This window comes from Narcine bancroftii, chromosome 1 (genome assembly GCF_036971445.1).
Source record: "Narcine bancroftii isolate sNarBan1 chromosome 1, sNarBan1.hap1, whole genome shotgun sequence".
Classification (NCBI taxonomy): Eukaryota; Metazoa; Chordata; class Chondrichthyes; order Torpediniformes; family Narcinidae; genus Narcine; species Narcine bancroftii.
This window is the reverse complement of record NC_091469.1, coordinates 477,146,099-477,163,622: the sequence shown is the minus strand read 5'-3', so window position 1 is coordinate 477,163,622 and position 17,524 is coordinate 477,146,099. Positions and strand designations below refer to the sequence as shown.

The window sequence follows — 17,524 nt, the reverse complement described above, 5'->3', positions numbered from 1 at the left end:
CTAAATGATAGGGCAAAGGACAGAAAAGATAAAACAGGAAAAGTTAGGTTAGGCAGCGAAAGTAAAAAATCAGAAAGAGCAAGGAGGGTGAAAAAAGCAAATCTGAAGGCTTTATATCTTAATGCAAGAAGCATTTGGAACAAGGTAGATGAATTAGCTGTGGAAATTGAGGTAAACAAATATGATTTGATTGGGATTACAGAAACATGGCTGCAGGGTGGGCAACTCTGGGAACTTAACATCCTGGGGTATACGATATTTAGGAGGGATCACCAAGAAAGAAAAGGGGGTGGGTGGGGTAGTATTGAAGGTGAGAGAAGGGACCGACACAATTGACAGAAAGGATATCAACTCGGAAGATGCGGAATCTATATGGGTAGAACTGAGGAATAGCAAGGGGCGGAAGACGTTAGTGGGGGTGGTATATAGGTCTCCAAATAGTAGTGTAGAGGTGAGGGAAGGCATTAAAAGAGAAATTAGAAAAGCGTGCAATAAGGGAACAGCTGTCATCATGGGAGACTTTAATTTGCATATAGATTGGACTAGCCAAATTAGTAAAAATACTGAGGAGGAGGAATTCCTTGAATGTTTATGGGACGGTTATCTAGACCAATATGTCGAGGAACCAACTCGGGAGCAGGCCATTTTAGATTAGCCCCTTATCATTGCATAATACCCAATCAACAATCTTGTTCTACACGGCCCTTTGGGTAGGAGCGATCACAATATGATCGAATTCCCACTCGACATGGAGAGTGATGAATTTAAAACCGAGACTTTAAATAATTTAAATAAAGGGAATTATGATGGTATGAGACGGGAGTTGAGTAAGATTGATTGGGTGGTGTTTATGGGGGAGTTGACTGTGGATAGACAATGGAAAGCATTCACAGATCTAATGGAGAAATTGCAAAAATCGTTTATACCGGTATCTCTAAGGACATGGTCTTGGGGAAATTGATGGGATTGAAGGCAGATAAATCCCAAGGGCCTGATAATCTACATCCTAGAGTACTTAAGGAAGTGGCCATTCAGATAGCAGATGCTTTAAGAATTATTTTCCAGAACTCAATAGACTCAGGATCAGTACCCATGGATTGGAGGATAGCTAGAGTTACCCCACTATTTAAAAAGGGGGGGGGGGTAGAGAAAAAGCGGGGAATTATAGGCCGGTGAGCCTTACATCAGTAGAGGGCAAAATGATGGAATCCATTATTAAGGATGTAATAGCGGAGCAAATGAATAGCAGAGAAGGGATCGGACGGAGTCAACATGGATTTACAAAAGGTAAATTGTGCTTGACAAATCTATTGGAATTCTTTGAGATGGTGACAGGTAAAATAGATGGGGGAGAGCCAGTGGATGTGGTGTACCTGGACTTCCAAAAGGCCTTCGATAAGGTCCCGCATAAACGACTGGCTTATAAAATCAAGGCTCATGGGATTGGGGGCAAAGTATTGATGTGGATTGAGAACTGGCTGGCAGGTAGAAGACAGAGAGTTGGGATAAATGGCTCGTTTTCTGAGTGGCAGGCGGTGACCAGTGGGGTGCCACAGGGATCTGTACTGGGACCCCAGCTGTTCACAATTTACATTAATGATCTGGATGAGGGGATTGGATGTAATATCTCCAAATTTGCAGATGACTCTAAGCTAGGAGGGGTTGTTTGCATGGAAGAGGGGGTCAGGAAGCTCCAGTGTGATTTGGATAAATTGAGGGACTGGGCAGATACATGGCAAATGCACTACAATGTGGATCAATGTGAGGTTATCCACTTTGGTCATACAAACCGGAGGGCAGATTACTATTTGAATGGCAATAGATTAAGCGATGGGGAAGTGCAGAGAGACCTAGGGGTACTTGTACACCAGTCTCTGAAGGCGAGCATGCAGGTACAGCAGGCGGTTAAAAAGGCAAATGGTATGTTGGCCTTCATATCAAGAGGGTTTGAGTATAGGAACAAGGATACCTTACTGCAGCTGTACAGGGCCTTGGTGAGACCCCACCTGGAGTATTGTGTGCAGTTTTGGTCACCTTATCTACGGAAGGATGTTCTTGCAATGGAGGGAGTGCAGAGGCGATTCACCAGGCTGATACCTGGAATGGCAGGAATGACTTATGAGGAAAGATTGTGCAAATTGGGATTGTACTCGCTGGAGTTTAGAAGATTGAGAGGGGATCTCATGGAGACATAAAATTCTGGCAGGACTGGACAGAATGGATGCAGATGGGATGTTTCCAATGGTGGGGGGTCCAGAACCCGGGGCCATGGTTTGAGGATAATAGGCAAACCATTTAGGACCATGAGGAGGAATTTCTTGACCCAGAGGGTGGTGAATCTGTGGAATTCATTGCCACAGAGGGCAGTAGAGGCAGGTTCATTAAATCTATTTAAGAGGGAATTAGATCTATTTCTTCAGTATAAGGGTATTAAAGGTTACGGAGAGAAGGCGGGGACGGGGTACTGAACTTTAAGATCAGCCATGATCTCGTTGAATGGCGGAGCAGGCTCGAAGGGTCAAATGACCTACTCCTGCTCTTATCTTCTATGTTTCTATTCACAAATGCAGGTTTATCATCATCTGACTGTACATATACAACCCGACAAAATAGTGTTTCTCGGACCGCCCGCACGCACGCACGCAGAGTACATAATAAACACATTTCTACATAAAGATACAATTCGAAAATATACAATTTTTAAATAAATAAATATTTTTTGGATGATTTACTCAGTTACAGGATACCATTCATCAACATCACAGCCTGTGGGATAAAGCTATTTCCCCTGTCTGGCAGTTCTCATTTTGATGCTTCTGTACTTCCTTGACAGTAGTGGGCCAGAGATACTGTGTAATGGATGGAATGGCTCTTCTATGATTCTCTGAGCCCAATTTAAGTAACACTCCCAGTAAATGTAATTAATTGAAGAAAGGGAGACTCCAGTGATCTTCTCAGCTGTTTTAATGATCCTCTGTATTGACTTCCAGTCCAATGCTTTGCAGCTAGCTACTGTACAACACGATCACACTGGTAGACAGGACACTCTCCATGATGCTCTTGTAAAAAGTTGCCAAGATGGGGTTCAGTAGCCTTGCTCACCTCAACCTTTTTAGGAGGGGCCGACATTCTGTGCCTTCCTGATTAATGAGGTTTTGTGGGTCATGGGTAGGTTGACCTTTTATATGCCCACCGTTCTCCATTCTCTCAATGACAGAATCAGTGATTCATTGTGTGATTGGTCGACCAATCATCTCCTTTGTCTTGTCCACATTGAGATTCAGGTTGCTGTCTCATAGTATATTTACAATATTATATAGGTAGAACCGCTATTATCCAGCACTCTGTGGTCCGGCATGTTTTTAATCTGCCACCGTTAGTACAAATTCCTTACAGACAGCACTGTAAAGGTTGAATCTGCCATGATCGGGACCGGGGTTCAAGTCCCATGTTGTCTATAAGGAGTTTGTACTAACGTCCCAATCACTGGCACTGTATAAAGATGTTACGCTAATTGCTACGTAAACCGTGCCACCCCAAAGTATTATTTCCTGTTTTAGGCTTTATTCTACCTATTGATAGATGGTAAAGGTTCCAATATTGTCCTGTAATACTACATTTAGAATGCAACATATCTTAATTTTTTTTTTAAAACTTTTGTCTATGTTAAGGCAGTCAGAGTCGCCACTTTGTCCAGAGCCCCTCACAGAAACCTATAGCGCCTGGTGTTCTAGGCGGTCTCCTCTCCAAGTACTGACCAGTCCTGAGCCTGCTTAGCTTCCAAGATCAGACAATCTCAGGCATATTCAGGCTACTAGGTGCGGTAGAGATACATGATAGCCTGTGCCAAATGGCAAGGCACCTGAACACACACTACCTATGATATGTTTACATAGGAGGTTCCCTTAGGGGTCAATTTCTGTTTTCCTGGCATGTTCTGTGGTCCAGCAATGGCCATGTCCCAATGTCGCCAGATTAAAGAGGTTCAATTTGTAGTTTTAACATCAAACGCATCTGATCCAAGAAGGACACCAACCTCATTTATTGTAATACCAACAGCAAGCACATTTTTACTGCAAATATTCAGTCACAAGTTTGAAATGAAAATGAGTCTCTGCCAAATAATTTTTATTATTTCTGCTTTTTTTTTTAGAGGTATGATTGCCATTTAGCATAGATCAGTTGGCAACTGTTAGCTACTTTTATCTATGGCAGCATCCATGATAGTGAGGGTACAAAATATGTTTATCAAAACAGGACCCTGCAGGACTAATGGCACAAATCCATTCTCAGCCCTTTATCTCACTTCTCTACTACAACAAAACCGAATACACAACAGGAATCTTGTATAGCTTCGAATGATGAATTGCCATTAAAACTGAAGAGACCACTCTACTTTTAGAGAACACCTATAATGCTCAAGTGCTTTGCAGTCTAACCTATCACTAGTGAAGGAAGAGAAAATTGTCAGATATGCTCTCCCATTTTTTATTATAGTTTCATTCAGGCAGAAAAGACAAAAGAAGCCACATTTAACAGATGGATGTTGCTGACAAGACATTTACTGATCCTGGTCACACTCTTTCTACCACCACCACCCACCCCCCCCCCCCCACCCCTCCCTCCCCAAGCAACTTCCTTTAAAGCAGAAGATACAAGAACTTAAAAATACAATCTGCAGATTCAAGCCCAGTTTCTTTCCTGCTATTATCAGACTCTCATCATTGGTAAGAAGATGACAGTCTTGCACTGCTTTCTCTCTAATTATCAATATCTCTGGATCCTCTACTTGGTATTTGTAAGAGTGTAGATTGCATTATGACTTACTATAACACAAAACTTTATTATTTGCTGGACCTATGAGTTGACTTGCCTTGATAGCACACAAAAGAATGTTCGGCACTGCAATAAACAATTCAATTCAATACATTTCTACCCATGAACAACAAAAAATATTTACCAACTGTGAATGCACAAAGCTTTAAAAAGTTTAACAAAAATAACACAAATATTCCTCTTTACAAAATAAATACTCACTTTTTCTGTTGTGAAGTGGAACACTGCTTGTGGGTTTTGTCATTGCTGTCTTCTGAATTGTCGGTACTGTCTTGCTTTGCTTGAGATGGGCTCTTTCTTAGCACAGTGAAATCTGGAGTTGGGCTGTACCTTTTCAACTCGCCCTGTCCCAGCGAGCTCCGCTCACCACAATAGCACAAGGCACAGAGCTGTTCATTGCTGCAAGGAGAGCAACATTTTGTTTCAATTGCATTCCAAATTGTATATTATCTGCTCCATCCTACACAGCACAATTCTATTTTGTCACCACTGGCCCTTTTATAGTGTAAAAAAATGCAACCATAAAGGCGGAGATTCTCTGCCCTTACATTGCAGAACTTACCATCATAAATGCTCTGTGAGCGGCTCCAAGGCATCGACTCCAGTCCCACTTCAACCCAGTGTCAGCAGTGGAGAGGAGCATTCCACCACACATTATAAATTGACAGCTGCTGCAAGCGGCAGGCGAGGGGCGGGTTGAAGAGGCACCAACAAGACTCCCATGGTGATTGGTGCTGGGGTTAGGGCTCCCGCCTGCCAAACAGAAATTACCTCTTCTTGTTCCCCTCTGCCTCTCGTTCCTTCACTAAGCCCATCGAGCCCGAGGAGCCAAAGGCCCAGCGGGGGTCAAGAAGAGTTGGAGCCGCCAGAGCCAGAGGGCGAAGGGACCCGGGTGTTGAGCTCCGTGGCCCGGGAGGAAGAGGACGGAAGATGAGGGGTGGAGACAGAGAAACAGAGCTGTGGAGTCCGATGGATGCAAGAGGGGAGCGAAGAGCCGGAGGGGCAGTGCCAGACAGAAGAGCTGGAAGAATGCTCAACGGCCATCTTCATTACCCATTACTCCCCACCCCCCCACCCCCCCCCACGCAGCTGAAAACGCTCTATGTTTCACAGAGTGGTTCCACCTGCGTAAGGGATTATGGTTAACGAAGATGACAATTGCTCAGCGTGTTTGTTAGACCTCATGGCAACGGGCGGCGCAATGGCACCACTCGCCCTACCTTCATAAACTCCAGAGGACCCTATGAACCACTGCTCTTCACAAAATGGCGCAGGAGCAGTCTTTTAGTGCAGCTCCAAGTTAAAATTTTTCTCTACAGATAGAGCTGGCCTTGAGGAGGAGGCCTGGCATAAAAAACCTGACATTAGCTACTCCACAAAATATGTCAAAGGAAGAACAAAACATCTAATTAGTCTCATTTTTAAGGAAGTTCTTTAAACAGCAAATGCTACAAGTGCCGCATGTAACCAATAAATTGGTTGGCCCACTTTTTATATTCCAGCACTTTTGTATTCATGGTACAATGCAAATGCAAGCTACTTTTACTGTATCACAAATGATACTCTTTACAAAAAGAAAACTTGACATAGATCTGTGGCATAAAATGGAGTCGATTCAACAGCAAGATTAAAGCCATTCCATTTTATAAAAATCATTTTATACTTGCCTATTTTCAGAAGACTTTACATTTTCATATAGTAGTGTTGAGGAAGAATATTAGTACTTGAGATAAATGCAAAAGAATTTGTAAAAACACAATGCTGGAGAAACTCAGCTGATCAAACAGTGTACTTTACATAGCAAAGATAAAGATTATATAAACCAACATTTCAGGCTTAATCCCTTCATCAAGGTTTGAACAAAATGTGGTCATGCGCCCAAACAAAATGTTATGGGGGAGGGGCAAGTCCCAAAACCATAGTCCCAAAAGCAGAAGGTAATAGATAGATAAGAGAGGGAGGGCACAGCAGCAAAGCGTGGGGGGGGGGGGGGGAGAGAGAGGAGGGATGGCTCTGAATGGAGAGGAAAGGATTGGAGAACTGGAACAAAGAAAGGGAAAGAAGGGAAGGGAGGGAGAAAGAAGAATAGGCTAACCGAAACCAGAGGTCAATGTTAATACATCCAGTTGGAGTGCCTAGATGGAAAATTAAGTGTTGTTCCTCCAATTTAGGGTGGTCTTGGTGGGATAGTACACGAGGCCATGGGAGTGGGGCGTAGAATTGAAGTGGTGGGCCACAGGAGAATTTGTTTGAGAGGAGCTCTTTTATTTGGGGATATTAAGCAATCTTCTGAGAATCTCTCATTTCATGACTTCCCTGCAGATTTTACCTGCTGCAATGAGAGCGCGTAACATCCAGCATGTACAAAATGTACCTCATAATTAAGTAGAATTATGCAAGATGATCCAAATAAATCAAATTCTGTACCTTAGGCAAATCCCAAAGGCTACTTCTTGATCATTAAAACGTTAAAATTTCCTGGGTGGGGAGAGGAAGAACCCTGTATTTTTTTCCAGGGATGGGCTGTATAATCTTTACTATGAAAAATGAGACCAATAACAAGCTCAATTCAGTCAAAAGAATGGTTTACAAATCATTGGTTTCCAAATCCATTATGCTTGCTTGCTCAAAATGCTTTGGGGAACTAAAACACCAAGTTACAGAATTTGTTTTGAATGTGACACAGGAGAGAGAGACTAATTTATGTATAATAGTAGGCATCGAGCTATGCTGTGTGCAACAGACAAGTGTATAATTATGAAAACAAGCCATTGGAACCTGTACAGTCAATTAAAGCATTTACACTCTCAGTTTATTCACTGATCTGATTTTTTTTTGTATTTTTAAGCAGTTCTTGAAATATGGACCACACATTAGTACTGACTGAACTATTGCATTTTTTACAATGAGCTCATGGTTTGCATGTAATTGTTTGTTCAAATGAATGGTTTAGTCAGCCATTTCAAAGGGCATTAAGAGTTAATGATGCAACATACAATAATTCAAAATCCTAATTTTTTGGGGGGTAAAAATGTGATTACAGATCTTGATACAATTGCATTTTTATTGAAAGCCCCTGGTTTGCAAGTGCAAACCCAAACCTCATAGCATTTATCCACATGCACTTTAAAAAGTTCTAATTAATTTAGGCATTTAATTTGAGATATTAAATAGGGGATTGAGAAATGTAATATTAAAACATTGCATAATCCACAGGAATCTTTAGCTTCTCATTAGCTACATGAACAACTGTAACAGGGAAGAAAATGCCCAGATGATTTACTGGAACATGACAAAAACAATGAACAAAAGGAAAAAAATATCAATCTGTTGGCAAAACGATATGCTTTGAAGGCTGGTCAGGGTTTGGATTAACACCAGCCTCGATCCACTCCTACATACTACCGCAAGTTCATGGACAAAGTTGTCTCCCTGGCTCCACACTCAGCCCAGGAACAACTGACCAACAAGGACATGTATGTCAGGGTACTATTCACGAGTAGAGGTCTGACTTCAGCACAATACTACTTAAATAAACTCCATTATCTTTGCCTCCCCAATCGGGTCCACAACTTCCTGTACTGCAGGATACCTCCTCCACTATCATCCTGAACCCTGAGGATGCACAAGGCTACGTACTCAGGCCCCTATTGTTCTGCCTGTGCCTGTGGCCAGACACCATTCTAACTCCATCTCTATTTTCCTGGATGATCCCACTGTCATAGGCAGGATCTCAAAGAAAAAGAATTAAGAATGGAGATAAACTAGTAAACTAGTGGCTCTCCCCAAATTCATGAGGCAAAGGGTTTGGTTAGAAACTTTCAAAAAAGGGATGGAGCTTACTCCCCCCACCCCCCCCCCACCCCCCCCCCCCCCCCATCAACATCAACTCTGCAGAGGTGGATGAAATAAATCTTTAAATTCCTAAGAGTAAACCTGTCTGGTGACTTGTTCTGGTCCACCCACATTGAAACAATGGAAAAAAAATGCAGCAGGACGTCTGCTTCAGAAGCCTGAGGAAATCTGAGCATCCCTCAAAAACTTTTACGTTTGCGCCACTGGAAGTACCCTGTCATCACGGTGCATCACTGTGTGGTATTGGAACTACTGTGCCCAAGTAGACAAGGAAATGCAGCTGTGAATGCCACACAAAACCCCCTGCCAGCTATCATCTCCATCTATACTTCCTCCTGCCTTTGAAAAGAAAGCAACCTGTTGAAAAACTTTTCCACCATGGCCACATTGTCTTCACTCTCCTCCCATCAGGAAGAAGATTCAAATGCGAAATCCTACACCACCAAATTCAAGGACATTTCTTTCCTGCCATTCTCAGATTCCTAAATGAACTTGCTGCTATGAAATTATGCTGCCATTGGTCTGTACTAATTGATCTCAGTCACTCTGCACTCTGTATCGTGTCTTACTTGTGTGGGCTGGCCAGCTGGACTCCTTGCAAAGCAAACTTTATCTCTACACTTTGGTACATGTGACATTAAACTTGAATTTAAATACGGTCAAATGGGTAAATTTAAAGAATGAATTAGTGCAAAGTTGAAGACAGGAGGGAAGTCCTGTAAGTAGGGAAGAAAGGTTTTGAAAAGATTATAGAACAGAAGGAAGACCATTTCCTGAGTAATCACGGAGGCATAAAATAACATCGATTTTGGCTAACATGGAGCCAAGGCAGCTCGGTGAAAGCAGGAAAGCCAACAAAGTACAATTAAAGAATGAACGTTTGTAACCATTTTGCTGTATTGCAAAGTGATTTCAGGATAATCTATGATCAATTCAGCAAATAGCATTTCAGTGACAAAGTCTGACTGAGATGCAATAATATCAACTTTTCCAGCTTCTGTTGAATACTTCTGAGTCTTGTCAATTCCCTATCCCTGTCTCCAGCTCCCCACCCCTTTCTCTCTCCATTCAGAGAACTGCACCCATTCTCCTGTAGCTTGCGCTCTCCCTCTGCACTTTCCTCCCTCTTCTTCTCCCACCTTTTTAATCAAACATGTGCTTGTTGCTCATACTGTGACGAAGGGCTCAAGTCCGAATGTTGGTTACCTTTTATTTCCTAGAGATGCTGCGTGACCTGCTGTGTTTCTCCAGCACTTATTGCTCACAGTGCGGCACAGTCTTTCCTCCCTGCTCTTCTAAGATTTCCTAATTATTGTATGGCATGTAATGAAATTGCCTCTCAAGTATTTTGCTTACTTACATGCACTTTTAGAAGGCATTTTGAAAGTGAAAATGATTCTTTAAACTTTTTTTGAGTGGAGATCAACTGATTATTTTTTTAAGTAATTGCTGCAGTGTGAGAAAGACAGCAAATTTATCAGAGAGTGGGGGCAGCATAGGGAGAGAATAGTGACAACTACTTTTTATGATCATCAGATACAATAAAGATGAAGTTCAGAATCCAATATAATCCAATCATTGGATTTATAGAAAGAACATTTGAACAAAGTACTTCACCCAATGATGTTGTGCCGACCGCATATACCTACCCAAAAAACCTAAATTTCCCTACCTCATAACCCTCTATTTTTTTTTCATCCATGTGTCCAAGAAGCTTTTAAATGCCCCTATTGTTCCAGCCTCCATTACCACCCCTGGCAATGCATTCCAGGCACCCACAACTCTGTGTAAAGAAAACGTACTCCTGATGTCTCCCCTAAACTTTCTCAGAAGCAAATGAGGTCCAGGTCATAATCAGCCAGAGATGATCACGTGTGGTAGATATTTCTAAATGTTCTCAGTTTCAATCGATTTACATTTTGGAAACCCATAAAAGGATTAACCAACCAACTAGTGATATTAATTGAACAAGGTGAAGACATCAGCTTCTATTTTCAAATCAACCTTTACCTTTTGATGTCCTGTAGCAAAGCAACCAATGTCCCTGCATACAACTAGAAGCCATTTCCCAGCATTTTTCATTTTGTAGCACAAGAGAATTTGACTCAGCATTTCATTTTCTGACCTGGTTTTTGTATTGAGATTGATTGAGGTTATGGAGCTGGCAGACTCATCAGATACCGAGCGCTGCAAGAGAGGTGATTGCTCACTGATCTCCATTCCTGTAAGGATGCCCTCCTCCGGTGAATCATCTTTAGCTTCTGTTGAAGAAAATAAACAAATCTTTCACAGCCTTCAATTGAAAACTCAACTTATTCCTTACGCTGCCAATTACATATTAATTTAAAATATTAACAATCCATATGCTTAATTACACACACGTTGCCTCAATGCCTATCCAAAATATTTTGCTGCTCTTGAAAAATACAGAAAGTGCATCTTAATATCTAATTCCTATAAAGCTTGGTTCAAAAGCTTCCTGTTGTGTAGGCCAAATATGGAAAGAAATAGTTCCAGAAGCACTATTTAATTAATATCCAGAAGTTAGGTCCATTTTTAATCATTTTTATTCTTAAAATAGAAACTTGAACTATAAGGATAAACAGAAGATCCCTTGCATCAAAAGGTTGAATGTATGGATTTAGCTCCTTAAGGACATGATTTCTCCACTTGGCAATACAAAGTGCAATGATGGATATAATGATATCACCCTTTTCCACATAGCTGCTCGATAGGCTCTCTTTCACAGATTTTTCAACAAAATATTCTGGACTGTGCATCGTGCAAAATGAGAAACGTTTTCTCATGTGTTAAGGGTGGGACCTGCTAAGTTTCTCCAGCAATGTTCTTTTTAAAGAGAGAGAGAGAGAGAATTCAGTTAAGCAGCAACAGCTGGGACTGGAACAGGACAAGCTGACAAGCTTGTGGAAAAACCCCATTTGGAAGACGGGTTGTGAGTGCTTAGTTCAGTCTGGTCAAAGCCCTTGTGGTCCAGACAAGAGGAGAGGACTGGTTGTATAATGTTTCACTTGAAATAGGAGAAACAAAAAGGAACACTGTGGTGACCCGAAAGTAAGAGGTTATAACCATATACAGCACAGAACAGGCCAGTTTGGCCCTACTAGTCCAAGCCGGAACAAATCCCTACCCTCCTAGTCCCACTGACCAGCACCTGGCCCATACACCTCCAATCCTCTCCCCTCCATATAATTATCCAGTCTTTCCTTAAATGTAAATAACATTCCTGTTTCAACCACCTCCGCCGGACGCTTATTCCACATCCCAACCACCCTTTGTGTGAAGAAATTTCCCCTCATGTTCCCCTTTCAATCTCAAACCATGGCCTCTGGTTTGAATGTCCCCCACTCTGAACTGAAAAAGCCTATCCACGTTGACTCTCTCTGTCCCTTTTAAAATCTTGAACAGCTCCATCAAATCCCTCCTCAATCTTCTACGCTCCAGAGAAAAAAGCCCCAGGCTGCTCAACCTTTCTCTGGAACTCAAACCCTGACATCCTGTCAACATTCTCATGAACCTTCTCTGCACTATCTCTATTTTTTTTATGTCCTTCCTATAATTTGGTGACCAAAATTGCACACAGTATTCCAAATTTGGCCTCATCAATGCTTTGTACAATTTCATCATAACATCCCAACTCTTGAATTCAATACTCCGATTTATGAAGGCCAACATTCCAAATGCCTTCTTCACCACACCATCTACTTTGAGGGTACTATTTACCTTAATTCCTAAATCTCTTTGTTGCTCTGCACTCCTCAATTGTCTACCATTCAATGTATATGACCTATTTAGATTTGCCTTCCCAAAATGCAACACTTCACACTTATCCGTATTAAATTCCATCAGCCATTTCTCAGCCCACTCCTCTAGCTTTCCTATATCTCTTTTTAAGCTACGGTTATCTTCCTCACTGTCCACAATACCACCAATCTTTGTATCATCTGCAAACTTACTTATCCAATTTACCATCCCTTCTTCCAGATCTTTAATATATATAACAAACAATAGTGGACCCAGGACCGATCCCGGAGGAACTTCACTAGTCACCGGCCTCCAATTTGACAAACAATTTTCTACCACTACTCTCTGATGCCTCCCATCCAACCATTGCTGAATCCATTTCACTACTTCCTTATTTATACCTAATGCTTCTACCTTTTTACCTAACCTCCTGTGGGGAACTTTGTCAAAAACTTTACTAAAGTCTAAATATACAACATCCACAGCCTTCCCTTCATCAATCTTTTTCGTAACCCCCTCGAAAAACTCTATAAGGTTTGTTAAGCATGATCTACCCCTGACAAAACCATGCTGACTACTACCTATCAATCCCTGTTCATCCAAATATTTGTAAATGCCATCCCTCAGAACACCTTCCATCAACTTACCCACCACAGATGTCAAACTCACAGGTTTATAATTTCCAGGCTTACATTATACTTTCTTAAACAGTGGAACAACATGAGCCACCGTCCAATCCTCTGGCACTACCCCCATGACCAGTGACATACTAAATATCTCTGTTAATGGCCCCACTATCTGTACACTAGCCTCCCTGAGTGTCCTTGGGAATACTTTGTGTAGACCCAGAGGTTTGTCCACCTTTATCTTTTTTAACACTGCCATCACTACCTCATCTGGAAAACCCTGATGGGGCAAGTTTCTTTGATAAGACACTAATGTGACTGATTAGAAGGGATCAGATTGTGTCCAGCGAACAACAAATTTCTCTCTGAAAACTGGCAAGAATCTTCCTAAGCAGTAACTATTTACCTTTCAAGCACCAAAGCCTGGTGAACTTTATAAATATTAAATTCTGTGCACAGTATACGAATTGCCTGCAACCAGTGAACTTGGAGGAGTGAGAAGTGAGATTGGACTGTGAATCAAAGAACTTTTCTGAACTTATACACAGATTACATACATGTGTGCTTAGGATTAAGTTAATAGTAATAAGTTAAAGTTTGAAAAGCAACTTTTGTTTAAGTATCCATTTATCTTGGTGAATTTCTATTGCTGCTGGGTTTTGGGGTCCTCTAGGCCCATAACTTATTTTTTAACCAAAACAAAAGTTGCTTTTAATCATCTTTGAACATGAAAACAGGATCAAAATCTAACTTATTATTATTAACTTAACCCCCTTCTATGTAATGTGTATGTAAGTTCAGAAAAGTTCTTTGGTTCACAGTCCAATCTCTCTTCTCATTCCTCCAAGTTCACTGGTTGCAGCCAATTCTTATACTGTGCACAGAATTTAACATTTATAAAATTTCCCCAAGCTCTGGGGATTAAAGGTAATTGATTACCACTCAGGAAGGTTCTTGTCAGTTTTCAGAGAGAGATTTGTTCCTCGTTGGAAACACACAAACTGATTTACATTTATCAGTTACTTCAGTGTCTTGCCGAAGAAACTTGCCCCATCAGGGTTTTCCAAATGATAACCTCTTCTCCTGCAGGTCACCACAGAGTTCCTTTTTGTTTCCCTTATTTCAGGTGAAACATTCTAGCCAGCCATTTCCTTTTGTATGGACCACAAGGGTTTTAAACAAGTTGCCAGCTTGCCATGCAACAGAAACCAGTCCTCTCTCACACACAGAGAAAACCCGTTTTATTTCCTCTCTCTCTGCTTGCAAAACCACATGACCTTCTTAGAAACAGCAAACTACATTCAGAAAGATTGCAGCACGAGACTCAATCTTCTGAGTCCATTCATCTTTCCTTTCAAAACAAATAATCCATTACTCCACAGCATGTCCAATTAACACCTACTTGTGAAGTCTCTTTGGGCATTCTTTAAAGTTTTTGCAAAAGCCTTCGGAGCCTGGACTGTCTAGCTTGAACAGGGCTCTGGCATTTTAAATGAGATCTGTTTTGTGAAGAGTTTATGTTTGCTTGTGACCTACACTCCCACAATCTAGTTCCTTCAAAAACATACAATATAAAATATGATATAATCCGTCACAGTAGGAATTTGGCAACCTTATTTAGATTACTTAAATACCCAGATTGTACAATTTATTTTGATATTTGTCAATTAGTATACTCCTTAATAGAAATTTAATACTTTTAAAATGATGCGACTCTGGATGTCAAACCTTGCTCCTGTTGCTTTTATCCATTTTTTAAAATCATCCTCTATTCCCTGCTGTTTGTCCCCTTTTCTTTTGAATCTGGGAGGGGGCGCTGGGAGAGGGGGAACTCTGCTATCCTTTTTATTTTGTTTTCGGACCTTATGAATATTATCCTCTGACTTTTTATTTAATGTATTATCGCTATTACAGTACAACTCCGATTATCCAAAATCAGATTCTATGAAATCTCATTTATCCAATTAAAATTTTTTTTTGATAAATAAGGATATCTAAAACAAGTTAGAAATCCTCATTTATACAATTTTCTTTTTCGGAGCCGAACTGACCACACAGGTTGAAAAAAAAATTCACATGACATGAAATTAGAACGTCGACTGTCCTCATTTCAGGTGATTCCCTTCCCTTTCTCTTTCCATTTTTTCTTTACCTTCCCCTATGCATCCCACAGTCTTCCAGCTGCAAGCAGTTGGAAGAATTCTTTCTCCCAACATCATCAAGGAGAGCGGCCTCCTGGAGAGGAGAGGGACATCGGGCTCAGTGGCATCCCCTCCCCTCCCTCCCTCCTTGGTGCAGCAGAGGCCTGGTGCCAACCCCAAACCCTTCCCTCGGCCTACTACCATGTGCACACACACCGGATTTCCCTTGGCCTGGGGGAGGATTTGGAGTCGGGACTCAGGGGCAGCTGTCGGGAACTCTGGTGACCAGGGAGACAGGAGCCCGCCAACTCACCAGTGAGTGTTCCACCAGGCCGGGAAGCCTCCCCAGGGATCAACGGCAACAGTGGGGATGCATCAGTGTTCAGCACTGGCAATGCAGCCAGCATTATTTTTTTTGGGTGAGAATTAAACATTATTTGAATGCTTAAAAAGTATTCCCCTGTTTGTTGTTGTTTAAACATTGATACAAGTGATTTTCTGTTGTTGGGGGAACAGGTTCAGCAATCTTGTGTTCATTTCAAGGGAAAACAATCTTAAAATTTGTTTTCCCTCATGGCATTCCCTCAGCAAGTCCCTTTCGAGAATTATGCCACTGTTTAATTGATAGCTTTGTGTATCTTGCATCTGCACGACTTGGTTCTCTATTTAGAAGCTAACATGCTCATCCTAGTTAAAATCAAAGTTTGTTTCCAAAATGATTAATTTTACCATTTATTCACTGCAGCTCCACTGATGTGTTTATACACACACCAGATCAGCAGGAATTAAAATGAGACGACGATTACATTTTCAATTTTAGCTTTGAACTGAACATAAAACTCAGACTGTAGAAAGTGCAACCTTTCTAATCAAGTCCTTTCTGAGAATTGTAGTATTTAGTGTACATTCAATGGCAAGTGACAATGTCTTAAAAAAGCAGCCTCTCTCCTCAAAGACCCCCACCACCCAGGCCATGCCCTTTTCACTCTGCTACCATTGGGAAGGAAGTACAAGAGCCTAAAGACGAGCACTCAGTGGCACAGGGACAGCTTCTTCCCCGCGACCATTAGATTCCTGAATGAACAATGAACCAAAGACACAGCCTTACTATTCTTGCACTATTTTTATATTATTTTTGTAAGATGGGTCACAATATGACGCTGCCGCATAACCACCAAATTTTGTGACTTGATCGTAACAGTAAATTCTGATTCGGATTAATTTGTTTATACAATATTACGTGTGACTGATCAGAAATTCAATATGGCAACTAAAACCGCTTTCCTTTGCGTGCCAAAGGCCAGAGAGTTATCACACTTCAGCGCCATTTTGCAAAACTAAAAAGGAAAAGAAACAACAAGGGATTGAGGATCACACCACTTCCCCTGATGAAGCGACAGCCACCACCCACGTAACCAGCATGCCTGTTATCCACTGCACCCTCTCAACCCAAAACACTAACTTTAGTGGCAGCTATTGTCCATTTATTCTTAGTCTTGTGTACTGCATTTGGATTTCTTAGGCATTGACAGAATCGTCTTTAATACTCGGCTTTAAAAGTTGTTAATTTCCTTCAAAAACATTCAACTTTTCCCCAACTTATTTCAAGTCTTAGCTCTTTGTCAACCGTCCTAATGTCTCTCATCTTTCTAATTAATTAATGGCCAAGACATTCCTGTTTGATATTTTGGATGTGTAGAGACAGAATAAAATCTGATTCAGCTAGAATGCCACCTACCCAGCCGAACAGCATTACAATCTCTTCTCCTGCTCCATAAGGATCCAACCTCCTCCCGGCCATACATTGAGGTATAAACATGAGAATAGTTTTATGATGGCCTGGAGAGAAGTGGTTTTCCATGAAATCTATTATCATTTTTAAACTGATTCCTCATACTGCTTTTGGAGGACAATGAATGGGAAATTATTGTAAATCAAAAGGTGAAAAGCAGCATCATGTACTCTAATCCTTCAATGGCCAAGATTGTAAATCTAAAACTATTTTAATTGTTTTAAAATAAAAACAATGCTGGAGAAACTCAGCAAGTCAAAGAGCGTACTCTATATAACATCGATAAAGATATATAACCAACATTTTGGGTTTAAGCCTGTCAAGATATGATTAAAAGGTAGGCAGGTGCCTGGAAAAATGGTGGGTGGGAGGGAGGAGCATAGGCCCACAGGCAGGAGGTAATAGATGGATAACAGAGGGAGGGCACACCAGAAAACAGGGGAATAGCTCTGTGAATGGAAAGGAAAAGGGGTGGGGAACTAGAGGAAAGGAGAGTGAGGGTTTGGGTAGAG

The 17,524-nt window shown here is 41.3% G+C and overlaps 1 protein-coding gene across 19 annotated transcripts in view; it reads right to left on the bottom strand.

Moving 5' to 3' along the window:
• kmt2ca (lysine (K)-specific methyltransferase 2Ca) overlaps window positions 1-17,524 on the bottom strand; it is a 495,715-nt gene that overhangs the window by 312,138 nt on the left and 166,053 nt on the right. For all 19 annotated transcript variants that reach the window (XM_069914823.1, XM_069914812.1, XM_069914813.1 and 16 more), the window contains 2 exons: window positions 10,817-10,952; window positions 5,038-5,235 (listed from right to left, as the gene is read on the bottom strand). In XM_069914823.1, the coding sequence (XP_069770924.1) occupies window positions 5,038-5,235; window positions 10,817-10,952 (334 nt within the window). The remainder of the gene's footprint in view (window positions 1-5,037; window positions 5,236-10,816; window positions 10,953-17,524) is intronic.